The sequence below is a fragment of the Thermobia domestica genome, chromosome 11 (genome assembly GCF_964235325.1).
Source record: "Thermobia domestica chromosome 11, izTheDome1.hap1.1, whole genome shotgun sequence".
Lineage (NCBI taxonomy): Eukaryota > Metazoa > Arthropoda > Insecta > Zygentoma > Lepismatidae > Thermobia > Thermobia domestica.
The window spans coordinates 154,244,508-154,259,115 of NC_137464.1; the positions used below are offsets into that span (position 1 = coordinate 154,244,508).

The 14,608-nt window shown below is 35.7% G+C and overlaps 1 protein-coding gene across 1 annotated transcript in view; it reads left to right on the top strand.

The window, feature by feature from the left end:
• LOC145663682 (uncharacterized) overlaps positions 1-12,667 on the top strand; it is a 221,096-nt gene extending 208,429 nt beyond the window's left edge. Inside the window, exons 5-6 of the mRNA XM_081729778.1 lie at positions 2,532-2,685; positions 12,381-12,667. Coding sequence (XP_081585904.1) covers positions 2,532-2,685; positions 12,381-12,568 — 342 coding nt within the window. The 3' untranslated portion in view covers positions 12,569-12,667. The remainder of the gene's footprint in view (positions 1-2,531; positions 2,686-12,380) is intronic.
• Positions 12,668-14,608: the final 1,941 nt, after the last annotated feature.

Consider the following 14,608-nt stretch of genomic DNA (forward strand, 5'->3'; position numbering starts at 1 on the left):
TTTGTTTTTGACAACCTAATGATAATAAATTATATCCTATTGGAGATTTTACCAAGCAATGAAAATTAACTGTATCATCGCATGCGCTTAGACAAAACTCATGAATAATTTATTGGCATTTTAAAAATCTTGAATATCAATAATATATTGATTTATGCATGGTGAAATTCCATTTGTGCACTGAATGAAAAATGGTATAATTCGTACAAGAAATTCTGTATTTTTAAAAGATCACAAGTTTTACGCATAAAGCATATAAATGAGATTACACTATGTTCTTGTTCATACACTTCAGATAGTTTACTAAGAGTTTTATCAACAGATAAATACTTCGCTGTAAATGTTTCAGTATTATGAAGATGAGTACAGTCATGAAGAATATTCAATTTGCATTCCACTCATTCAGTTGGTTTATTATTACGTAAGTATACTTTTATTGTTTTTAATACACAATTTACATTAATATTTTCAGCAGTACATAACACACATTAAACACTACCACGGTTCGAATACATTTTTCAATCCGGAATGTCCGATTTCCGTCTGTCTTTTTTTTATTAAAACGTCAAGTAATTCCGGGTGATAGTCTGTATCATTTAATAATTCCAGATATGTTTCATAAAATTTTTCTCTTGTTAATATTCCAATAATGTATGTATTTGTATACAAGTAAAACACATCTTCAACTCTAGGACTTGCTATAATACTCCAATCTCGGGTTTCCAATGATTTTGGGAGTACATTCAAACAATCTTGAGCATAATCATGATAGGGTCCTTCTCTACAACCCTCACATATTAATGTATCGTTAAAATTCCGTTTTTCAATTGCCTTCTTTATACATTCTCGGTCCTTTTTTGACTATTACAAAAACAGTCTAAACTCCAAAATCTGGATTCTCCTGATAATACAGGTGGACATGAGAGTGGGGTTTCTGGAACTGTTAGCGCTGATGATCCTATTGCGTCAATATCAAATTCTTCATCTGAAGATGATTCGTATATGTCTGTTTGATCATCAGATTGTGATTATGCTTCAATATTGCAATTATCCTTTTTCTCATACGACTGCATGATGTATTTTATATATATATTTTCTCTTATAATCTGTATTTAAAGTATTTTCATATCAACAAGGTAATCACGTGTTCACTTTACGCGGCGTCCAAACTTGTTTTCTATTAGTTGTCCTCATTCTCTGATGTCTACCCACCGCAGCGGCAAAGTTGTTTGCTAATGCGTCGGTAGTATTCTGTGATGTCACGTAGCAGTAAGGTGAATACTCTATATCAGCAACTTTCACTTCCGTACATACTTCCGGGTTCCAAAATCGCACGAAAACTTCAATTAGTGTCCAGACATCACCAACAAAACGAGTGTGCGAATAGCATGCTCTGTATGCAGTATACCCTACCATGGAAAACAAATTTTAATATGTTCACACTGAAACAGTGTTCTGAATTTGCTTTGCAAATGATCGAATTAAAAGGTCCTTCATGAATAAAATTTATTTCCTCCCATATTTAATATGATCACAGCATAGCTGTACTATTTGAATAAAAATTTATTGGATCATAATCAAATTTTAAAAAAGATCCAATTAAAATAATACGAAAAATAAAAAGCTGTGTTCGAGATTAATTTTATTTTTAGTATAGTTGTTCTACGGAGTATGATTTAGCATGCGAACCAATTGAAAATAATTAATACGATCACATCATAGCTGTTCTATTTGAATTAAAAATTTGTTACGTAAACTGAGCTCCCTACGGAATTGTTTAATACGATCACAGCATAGCCGCTCTATTTAAAAAAATATTACGTAAGCCAAGGTGCCTACGGAAGCGATCTATTAAAATTATTACATCACAATTAATTTTAATAACGAGTATGCTATGCATATTTTAACAACGGGTATTTTAATTTTATTACATCACAATTTTAATAACGAGCTTTTAACATAATCACAATCAGAGATTGTTGATCGAGTAAATTACGAAAGAATAAAATATACGATCCGGTTTAAAAATCACGTGATACAGTTCATTCGTCTTACAGGAAAACCCTCACCTACTTTTACATATGGTAATTAACGCTACACACTTTCTAAACCTTGTCAAACTGATAAAACCATTACAAGTAACAAATTCTGCAATTGACGGCTTTCCTTTGTGTACAAAGAGAAAACATGTTACTAAAATCCAAAAGATAATAAACTTTTAAAACATGAGGGAATGAATTATGAGGGAATGAGAGAATGAATTACCTTCCCCTCTAAATTTAGCAAATATTTATTTTTTTTTTTTTTCGTGTGTTCCGTGTTCCATGATAGCTTTTGTAAACATTGTTTTTGTAGGCTTTCCCACTATCCCTACTGCTTGGGGTTGAAATCAATCAACAATGAGGGAGGGAGACACTTCCCCTTTGATTTTAAATGGTGTATTCCATGAAAAGTACTTTAGTGAACTTGATAAATCTCGCTTCTATAACGCACAACACCACTAGTTACTATTATTATTCGTCTCTTTTCAGAAAGCTTCCAAGTTTTTCCTTCCGTGGATCGTTGCACGAATTGTTTGTACTACAATGATGATTATATTCGTCCCTCTACTTGCAATACGATTCTATAGACAAAATCAGATATTATATGGGACATTAGCACTGGTAAATGTAGTTGTTTATGAAGGTAAGTATGGTAACGTTAATAAAATGGCCTATTTGAAAATTGACGTGCCTTTGCTATGGCCTATACTTGTCAGCCTGTAGTTTCGGAGCAACGTTTCTTAGGATGTATTTACTAAGTTCTTCTTCAGAATTAAAATTATCAAAATACGATTATCTTGTAACTGGAAATACTTGAGGTCGTAATTGTTTTATAAGAACGAACGAAGATACAAGTGCATGAAAGACAAAACATCTTATCATTCAATTAGCACAGAATTGAAGTCAAGTCTCTGACTTGCTGACTATTTTATTACCAGTGAATTACCAAAAAAGTATATTCTTACAACAGCACTTCATGGCGTTATGTGAAAACTTATTAATTTAAAATGAATTCTTTGCACTTCATACAAAACAATTTTTTCTTAACATGCTCCATATTCGTATAAAAGCAGAGTCAAATAAATCCACTCTCTTAATTTTTATTTCCTTATGAATAGTTTATTGGTATCTTTCCAACAACCTGCGACAAACTTCATGTATTGTCAATACTTATCTGGAGACAAAAGGGCGTACCTCATTTTCATAATTTTTCTAAGAGACAAATTTAAACCTCTTCTCAATATTTGCTTTCTAAAAGTACTGGAGAGGTTTGAGAAAAGCCTTCGGGTCTCATCCTAAACGAAGGAAAATCCCAACCTACACCTCCTCGCGGGAGAAAGCGGGTAACGTCTTTGGAGGCTAACGTAGGTGGGTACCGACCGACTCCCGGGATAAGGAGTCAGCCTCTACCAAGTTCCAACGGCCTTCTCAGAGCTGGATGAGCGGGTGGGGGTCAGGGCACCTTCTTGTCCTTAGGAGGGGAAACTGTCCTAAAAAGCGGATGAACCACTAAATGATCAACGGCATGGAGATGTGGAAAGGAAATGGGAATACTACCACATTATCTTCTTCCCAGAAGGGACGATGGAGGAGAATAAATAAATATGATGGTTCTTCCTGAGGTAGAAGAAAATTCCTGAGGTAAAATAGTCCCCCGTTTGGATCTCCGGGTGGGGACTGCTCCGGGAAGAATCATCAGAGGAGAAAATAATAATAACTTTAATTTCAGCATAGAAACCTGGAACGTACGGACTCTACGACGTGAGGGAAAACTTGAAAATTTAAAAGTGGAAATGGACAAATGTAAAGTGGACATAGTGGGCTTGAGTGAAGTGAGATGGCCAGGGGAAGATGAGATAGTATCGGGAAATTACAGAATATTCTATTCGGGTGGTGATAAGGGCGAGAATGGTGTCGCGATAGCAATGAAGAACGAAGTAGCAAGAACTGTAACCAAAGTGGAATACTGCAGTGACAGCTTGGTGTTTGTAAAACTACATGCAAAACCAGTGAATATGTGATAATACAAGTGTATATGCCAACAACCGGCCATGATGATAATGAAGTAGAAGTAATGTATGATCAGATTAGTGACATATTGCATCAGGAAGGAAGAGGTAAGGTCAACGCCGTAGTAATGGGAGACTTCAACAACGTAGTAGAAGGAGCTGAGAATAAGGTAGTGGGACCGTTTGGACTAGGTAGAAGATACGAACGGAGTCAAATGCTTATCGATTTCTGTAGACAACATGATCTGGTGGTCATGAACACGTGGTTTAAGAGAAGAAAAACCAAGCTCTACACGTGGAAAAGTCAGGAGATACGAAACGCTACCCAATCGATTACATTCTTGTAAAGCAACGTTTCAGGAATAGTGTACGAGACGTGAAGCGGACATTGTTTCGGATCACAATCTCCTGGTGGCGGAAGTGCAAACCTGGTTAAAGTTGATCAAGAAATATGGGAAGAGAAATCGAAAATGGAACTTGGAGCGACTAAGAAATATCGACGATGATGTGAAAGAAGAAATTGAAGAAAAATTCTTTGCAATGGGCGATGTGGTTGACAATTTAGAGGATAGTTGGGGAAAAGTTAAACAGGTTCTACTTGAAACACTCCACAATAACATTGGCAGGATGGAAAGAGCACCGAGAAAACCATAGATAACTGAAGCAATGCTTAAGAAGAGGAAGAACGTAGAAGGGCGAAAGACACGGACATCAAGCAATACAGAAGGCTGAATAATGAATTGAGAAGAGAGACAGACAAAGCCAAAGAAAAGTACATGGAACAGATATGTGAAGAAATAATGGAACTTCAACGGCGCGGAAGATATGATCTGATGTACCAGAAAGCAGAACAATTAGGAGGGAAAGCTAACAAAAGTATACGAACGTTCGGCATCGAAGATCAAGAAGGTAATGTAACCACTACATAAAAGATCTCTATGATCAGAAGAACCACCCCAAAGATATTGCAATCGAAGAAGAGGAAGAGGTGGATGATGATGAAAAACTACCCAGTATAGTGAAAAGTGAAGTAGTACAAAAGTGAAGAAAAAAACATGCAAAAAGTGCAGCGATCACAGAACCATTAGCCTGATTTCTATACTGGAAAGATCATTGCACACATACTGAATAGGCGGCTGGAAAGTAAGATAGATGAGAGGTTAGAAGATCAATTTGGATTCCGGAAAGGAAAAGGCACCAGAGATGCTATTGGATTGATGAGAATTATATTAGAAAGAATTCTTGATGTAAAGTAAAAGTTGTGTTTGTGTTTCATCGACTGGCGGAAAGCTTTCGACCGAGTCAATTGGACGAAACTTCTGAAAATACTTAAAGAAATCGGAGTCAACTGGAGAGATCGAAGACTCATTCAAAATCTGTACACAGGACAACGAGTGACGCTGCGCTTGAATGAAGGAGAAACCAATAGTGTGGAGATTGGAAGAGGAGTCAGACAAGGATGTAGTTTGTCGCCCCAATTATTCAACATTTACAGTGGGTGTTTAATGAAGGAAGCATTAATGGGAATTGGAGATTTCAAGGTTGGAGGGCAGATCATTAACAAGATCAGGTATGCAGATGATACGGTTATAATAGCTAAAACCGAAGGACTACAGGAGATGATTGACAAAATAGTTGACACTGGAAAACTGTATGGAATGGAAATTAACATCGAAAAGTCGAAAGTCATGAGAATATCCCGTGGAAACACGCCCTTACGGATCAAAGTAGAACAAAGAGAACTTGAAGAGGTCGATAATTTCAAGTATCTGGGAAGTATTTTGACGAGAGACGCTTACTGCGCCAAAGAGATCAGGTCAAGAATTGCCATAGCTAAATAAGCATTCAACAAGAAAAGATCACTCTTAACTAGCAGGCTCAATATTGGACTTAAGAAGAAGTTGGTCAGGTGCTATATATGGAGCATTGGACTGTATGGTTCAGAGGCTTGGACATTACGTAAGTTAGAGAGGAAATTTTTGGAGAGCTTCGAAATGTGATGTTGGAGGAAGATAGAGAAGATAAAATAGACAGAGAGAGCAACAAACGAAGATGTTTTAAAACGGATAGGAGAAAAGAGGACACTTCTAGCCACCATCCTTCATACAAAGACTAATTGTATTGGACACATCTTGGAAAGAAATTGTCTTCTTCACTCCGCCATAGAAGGAAAGATGGAAGGAAAGCGAGGAATAGGAAGGAGAACACAGCTGATCGATGATTTGAAAGATAGAAAATATTGGGAGTTAAAAGAAGAAGCTGAAGATCGACAAAAGTGGAATAAACATTTCCAGTCCAAAATCTAAAATTGAAAAAAAAAATCTAGTCCCAGGACCTGCCAAAAGGCAGAATACTTAATAATAATAATAATAATAATAATAATAATAATAATAATAATAATAATAATAATAATAATAATAATAATAAATAATTCTCATTATTTATTCTATCGTCTTCTTTTAAAATTTAGTTTAATTTCCTTCAGTTCAGGTATATAACTTACAAGATCAAATTAAATTTTTACAGAACACGATAGAATAAATTATGATAAAATCTTTAAACTTGTCTCCTAGAAAAGTTGAAAAAAAAAAAATTAGATACGCCTCTGTATCGAAAGGGACGTTATGTTTCAATTAGGCTTTCTTTGTTTAGATAATTCATTATTAAGTTGATGATATTTCTCAGTGACGTCTAGTTTTTGAAAATCCATTTGATTAAGAGCTTCCAGGAATCCCATGGAATTAAATTAACTCGATATTTTAAGTGAAAATTCACTATGCTATTTTAACCAGATTAAGATTATACCATAACAACTACTTCTAAATTAATTATTTCGTTTTTACCAGGGGCGTAAATAAGAGCCCCGCAGACTAAAGCCATCAGAGAGCCTCCAAATCGTGAAGTGAAACGTAGAGAAGTGGCCCCACTCCATACTGTCTGCGGAGGGGCCCCCAAACCTCTAGTTGCGCCACTGGTTTTTAAGCAGTACAGTCCACATAGAAAAATGTGAAATGCAAGATAAGCTAGTAGTTGGAGAGGAGTCGAATCGAATTCCCATTTTCCACGTATTAGTCTTTCGTCAGTGGACAAGAGATTTCTTAACTAAATCTCAATAACCAGATTAATTCTGATAATTATTTTACCGAGCCAACCAACTCTCTTTGAGACAAATCAACTGCCACGAAAATGGTAGATCGAAGATTCTTTCAATTTCAACATCTAGACCCTAGAAATATTTATTATTCCAACATTGTTTTGTATGTGCAGATAGTCAAGTGCAAATTAATCCATTAATTTTGTTCTTCGTTTCTTTGTAAATTCATGTAACAGAGTTGTTGTCTAAAGTACGTAAGTGATAAAGCAACCATGTCACATGAATGGTCTGGTTTCAATTCTTTCCCAATTCACGACGTGATATTTTTGTTTTTTCAGTACGTTTGTATCTTCCAATGGCCATTTAGGTTACAATCGTCAGCTCTTATGAAGCAACTGAAATGTGTTTATTTGTATAAGTCTAAAGGAAATATATGTACGTGATAACTACGTATTTCAACTTCATATTTAAAAGTTACACTAGTATTGCAGCAATTTTATTGCAGAATACCAGAGGAATTTTTACCGGGAAGGTCACTTTGTCCTGTGAAACACAATTCCAAGAAAGCAAGTCCTCACGTTCAACGGGTTTGTATATCCAGCCTCCTCATTATGAAAAGATTTACGATCATTTCAACACCAATCAACTGACGGATTCAGGCTGCTTTACATTAAGTTATTATGATGTATGACAAAAGTTATTATGACTTTAAGTTATTATGATGTAATATGTGCAAAAAATATATATTTGTGTATTACAAGGCCTGAACTTTCAATTATTCGCACAAACATAGTCATGCGAATGATATTTTGTATAGCATTAAAACCGCGGTTGTATAAATTAGTGCAATTCTGATTGATTGATTGATTGATTTTGAAGTTTGCGTCCCGTTCAGCAGCGAGGCTATATGAGACGTGGACCTACTGATTAACGTGGAATCCAAACCACATGAGCTCCCGCCGGGAATCGAACCCGGGTTAGTGCAATTCTGCACTGATACTTTATATTATTTTCAACAGTTAAAAGTTCAAATGTATTCCGATGACATTACTGTTACTTGTATCTCTACGGTCTATACATCTCTTTCCTCTAGTTGCTCGCTTTCAACAGCTTAGTGGTGTCCAACCTTGCTTCTTCCGTTTAGAGATTTTCACTCTCATTTCCCTTTAGTTACCGTTTCCCCTCCACCAGGCTTTTCAATTTAAAGTCTTAGGAATCCATTTTCAATCTGACATAGATCCCACATATAATTATGTCTGGGACCCATTAAGTCAGGCAATTCGTAAACGCATAGCTGCCAATCTCTTGCGTTGTCTTTCTCTACTTCATAAACTTCTCTACTTAAATAGTTATGTCAGTTCTAAATTATAGTTTACTGTAAGAATCTTCCCCTTAGTAGAATTATATGCACGCCGACTCGATTCCCTTTATAGCTGCGTTTTACATAAAAAATTTTCTTTTGAGTTCATAGAGACACCTTGCATCCTGAAGGCCTTTTGTTGACACCAATTTGTCTGGAATATACCGCATTAGTCTTGTCCACCTGCTTTCAAAAGTACAATTTATGACGACCTATACCGCTTAATGGGTTGGATGTTGGAGCCCCCCTTATTTATTAAGGATTATACTTCATTGGTCTTATTTGTCTACTTATGTCCCTGCTTCCGATCTTACGTTGAAACAACTGTATCAACTTCTCTTAATACGACATATTTCAGTCCATAGGGCTCTCCAACAACAACATAATCCTCTACACCAGGGTTCTCAAACTTGTTGTTACCGCGACCCACATTAAATATTAAAAAGTACTTTGTGGCCCACCTACTTTTATTCAAATACACATTGTCATTCTACGTAATGGTGGTATTTCAATTTTGTTAATCATAATTCTAATTTTCCATATAAAGGTAGCACAGAGCTCACTCTATTCTCAACGCAATGCCCTACCAAGTGACAGATTTTGACTCACCCATCCTGAATAACCACTTACTCTTCACCTCATTAACAAACGCTTTCAATTTTCACTTCCTGAATGGTACGTACTTTACAACATATGTTTCTGCATCAAAATAAAATTTTGACAATTAAAAGGAAAATCTTCTCGCGACCTACCAAAGAAGCGGCCCGCGACTCACCAATGGGTCGCGACCCACACTTTGAGAAACACTGCTCTACACGACTGGACGAAAATCTGGAACAATCTTTCCGCATAGTTGGTTTGTTGTCGCTCATGCATTATTACCTACCAACGAACGGTTATATAAAGTTTACCGTAGTTCTTCACGTCTTTGTTTTCATTGTCAACAAGATACCATTTGTCGTCGCTATACGTCCTGTTCAGATTCTCCCCTCGAAGGGTTCATTTTTGTCAATTTGTGAGCTACATTTGTCGCATCTCGCCACAAGCTGTATTACAAACATGGGTTCTGCTTCTAGTCTTTTCTTGGTTTCCTTTAAAAAAAAATGCACAGTCAATTGGCTTCTTGGTGCTACTATCATTTATATCTCCAAATGTTTACTTCTCGGTACACCTGAGAGTTATGTGAAATTTTTGAAAAGAATTCACTGGAAGCAATTCACACCGAACAAAGAAAGAACATTGCTTGCCAGATATTTGATTGCTTCATTTAGTGAATAACTATTGTCTTATCATACTCATTATGTAATTTGAGTTTTTATTTATTTATATTTAAGGGTATATTTAATATTTATTTCTGATCGATTGTGTTCCAAATAAAAAATAAGTAAAAAATGGTCTGATATGATCGGATATAAATCCTGAGAAGTTGTTATCGTTGGCTCGAGTGTTCTGAAGTGAAACGAAACATTTTAAATGTCCTTAAATATCTATATTCCTGTCTCGGTCAGCTTCGATTAATGTGAATCTGGAGTAGACGTGAATTAAAAGACAACAAAGGAAACGATGTCCCGTTAGAGGTGAACTCGTAAAATTCAGACAATAATAATAATAATAATAATAACTAGAAATTGCATTTTCGTTTGTTTAACACATTTTAGGGTCCAGGTTGAAAATTTCGCACCGTCAGCATTTCACAGAGGTTAAAAGAGAAATAATTTAAATTTGCTTTGATAAGCTATGAAGATCACCTGATCGAATCGATCCAACAATTACATACACTATTTATAACTAATGTGCGAATATGCACTCGTCCAACTTACATTTGTGCGATTTTAATTTTGCTAATTAAGTGTGTAGAATATTAAATAGTAATTTATTTATTTATTTGTGCACATTTCTAAGCATTATTAGCAACTTAGGCCTTAAGCCCATCACATAGCAAGGATGAAATTCCTCGGCGAGAACACTATTCAGGGAAGGAAGAAAGGAATAGGGAAAGAAAGGTCTGGGATGGAAATGTTAGGTGATATCCTAGCATTTGCCTGTTGTGAACGAGAAAAGCTCAGGCAAAATCTCACTCATGATGGTTGGCCTGAGAAAGCTGTTACACCTTTTAGACCGAATGTTCCCACCGGGAATCGAACCCGGGACCGCTCACACCAAAAGTGGGAGCGTTATAGACTACGCTACGACCATTAAATAGTAAAAATACTACCTGAGATCTATAATTACAGCAAATAATGACCAGAACTTAGGAATAAAAATAATGTTAGCTGAAAACAGAGCCTACTTTGCACTAGGTTCCTTATTAAGATCTAACCTTATCTCTATCTACCCTAACCTTATCTATCTAATTATTAAATGCTTCATGATTTTAACTTCCAAAATTTCGAGACATAACGGTTGGAAACCACTGTTGTACAAGACACAAACACCGATACTCCACAAAAGCGGTAAGAAACGACTTGAAGTTTTCAAAGTTTGGATAAAATTGAAAAAAAAAAAAAATGATTGGTCTGTACGAAAGCCAATGAGGAAGTTCTTGAAATATCATGTGATGAAAGAATATTGGATATAATTAAGAAAAGATAAACCGGTTAGGTCATTGTTTAGTAAGGAAACATATCCTGAAGGATTTGGTAGAGTGTATAGTTGAAAGAGAAAGAGAGCGATAGAAGAAAAAAAAACTACAATCGATTGATCGTGTTTTAAAATCAGGTAGTTGCTAGGATAATGGCAAGAAGTCAAGTCAGGAGTTAGTGTATATAGTAAAGCGTCTGAACTTCAACAACTGACCTACCAATTATGGCAGAATACTTGTAATGGATTGGTAGTCATGTTTTGGAAGTAGAGAGGATTATTACTTTTCTTCTTACTCAATTTACAAACAAACAAACAAACAAAAAAAAAAAAACACTTGTGATATACAGTAGAGTACCGATTATCCGAGCTAATCTTGACCGAATCTAACTCGGATAAGCAAAAACTCGGTTAATATGGATGGATACATAGAAAATTTTATACAGTATTTATTATTGTTGTTTATTGATAATTTTTCTTTGTTAGATTATTCATTATTATTGTATTTATTATTTTATTGGACACACAGTACAGTACATATAATTGTACATAGATACATAAGGAACTGCCCATAATACAGTAAATAAAATGCAGATTTGATATTGATACGTACATAAATAAAACACAATATAAACAAGGTACTGTTTAGCATACACGTTAAAGAAAGTGTTTCATAGTCTTCTACTTCATTAAGCTGTCTCGTTTTTGTCCGCTATACTGCACAGCAGGCCCATATTCAGGGGGTCTAGGGGGGACGGGCACCCCTAAATTATTGCTGGCCCCTAAAATTTTCACGGTAGGCTTGCAAATGAATTATAATATGGTGATGAACTATAATATGGTTGGATCGGGACCCCCTAACTTCAGCCCCCCCCCCTACATTTTCAAGCTGGCTACGGGCCTGCTGCACAGACGTATCAACATCATAATGTCAGCTGGTGGCGTGTCCTCTTTCTGCTCGACGTAGAACACTGCCTTCTCAACCGTGCAATAATTAAAACTCGCTAACCCAATTACGGCAATGTCGGGCAGAGTCGTTATCTTTACACCAGCTTTATATTTGCTCTGTTACTGAAACAAAAGCCTGTAGACTGCTTATCGGTGTAGCCGGATTAGTTTTTAAATTTCTGTTTGTTTGATTAAGCTCGGATAACACGGAACCTCGGTTAATGGAAACTCGGGTAATCCGTACTCTACTGTAACTCTATTTTTTATTTTTTTATTTTTTTTATTTTTATTTATTTATTTATTTATTTATTTAGAATTTCACTTCTCTTTTCATTCTATCTTATCAGGAATTGCTGGTTTTGCTATTTATGTAGTGGCCATGTATAATGAAAAGGTAACCCAAGTTGTCATTCCTTTACACCTTCGATATTCTACATCTGTGGCACCAACGCCCCGCACCAGCCGTTCATCATTCTCATTGCGGTCGTTTTCAATTGGAGGACATCATTACCGAAGGGACACAGAAGCGAACTAGTAAGGAACCCATAAGAATGTGCATGCATGTGGCTGGAGAATCTGGTAAACTGTATGTAATATTATTCCTTGTGTTCGGGTGTTAAATAAAAGCAACTAGAAGAAACAAATTGTAATTAATCATAGAATTAAGTAACGTTCCATCATCATCTAAGGTAAATTAAGTGCCATACCATTCATTAGCATAAGACAGTTAGCGTCTGTCAATGGAGGGAGTAGGCTCTTCCAGTATCTACGAGGTGCCCCCAGCAATATTTCTCTAACAGCACCTGCAGTTTTTGGTGCTAATCCAGTTATTGTTTGGTATCTACGAAGAAAAGTTATAATGGATCATTAACATAAATGTCACATGAATACATGAGCATGACCATTTATATGTGCTGCTGAAACATTCTATATCGTCTCCAAGGGGTTATTGTGTTAAATTAGCATTTTCATTTGTCTCAATAAAGAACTTACGAAAATTAATATATATCGATAGATAAAAGAAACTTGTCATCTGAGAATGTTGAAGAATCCAGAATGGCCAGATGCTCCTGAAGAAGAGTCTGAAATCATTGGTGATATGCCAAGCGCCCTCCCCTGAAGGGAAATTATTACTCTTTATGTGTTATTTTAACGGGATGAAAGGACAAAAGTACTTTTTCTCTCAACATATTAGACCAATAATCTGTTCTCAATCTGTTGCTAGTACAAACTAGCTAATATCCCCAATATAACAACGAATAATAGTTTGCGACCCATCCTTATTGTGCAAGAATGAAGAAATGTCAACCCTCCGTGGCCAAGTGCTGGATCTAGAAGGGAGTGCATGCCAAATCAAAGAAAAATATTATTATTTTTATATTATTTCAACAAAACTAAATGACAAAAGTATTTTTTTGTCAGTAAATTAGCCCAGTAATCTTCTCTCACTCTATTGTTAGTACAAACTAGCTACTATCTCCAATTTTTACAGAGGGTAATATTTTGCACACCTTACGAACCTACCATCCTTTTCAGCTAGAATGAAGAGATAAGGTCTAACTCTTCATTCTAGACCTCGTCATCCCAGAGGTCTATGGACCCATCATCCCCAGGCCCGAAAATTGACATAAGATTTTCCAGACTGGCCAGAAATACTCATTTAGAAAAATGAATTCAGAGACATCAAATTGAATTTTACATCAGTTAAAACAAGCTATAGAATGTCCACTATGATTGACCAGTGGCGTAATTTGAGAAGGGCAGCGGGAACAATTGCCCCCCCTCCCTGCCTGTTTGAGAACCATATTTTTAACCCTTTATTGGGCAATGTTGCTCTCAAGCAACATTGCATTTTATTGCGTTATCCGCACGAACTATAACTTCAGTGATCATTTAATTGGCATTATTGCTTTCATACAATTATACATGATTTGCGGGTCGCTTCTTTAGATACTTCTAATCTTCGTGAACAGGGAACAGTCAAATTTAGTATTGTAGAAACTTTATCTCCTACGTTCCGCGAAAGTTCTTTTATTTTTTATTTGTGGTTTCTTGTTCTGTAGGAAAATATTTCAACGAAACTGTTGGTAATTACTGAAAGTATTCTTGGGATATTTTATCATAATAGGGCAATACTGCTCAGTAGCTCCACATAAGACCTATTTTATGGCAATTTTGCTTTGAAATAAACATCCTGTATTTTGTAACTAAAGTACAAAAATACTTTAAAAATTACGAAATTATGATCAGGAAGGCATGGTTCAACCATAAAAGCAAACTAAATATTTTAATGGTAATGCTATCAATGCTTGCCAATTAAAGAGTTAATAAATTGTATACTATTTAAAAAATGTCATTGTTATATCCGAGGACATATCAAGCTTATATATCCAAACTCTTATATCCGTGAACAAATGTTCCCCTGACAAAACCTGAAATGGTCTATTGTGAATGGCGCTTGGATTTACACTCTTACTGTGCTATTCGTTCGAAATAAATGTTCTTTGTCTTGTTTTCGGCTTAAAGTTGGTTATTTTTCTTTAATGTGCAAAAATTTTATGTCAAAACTTACATT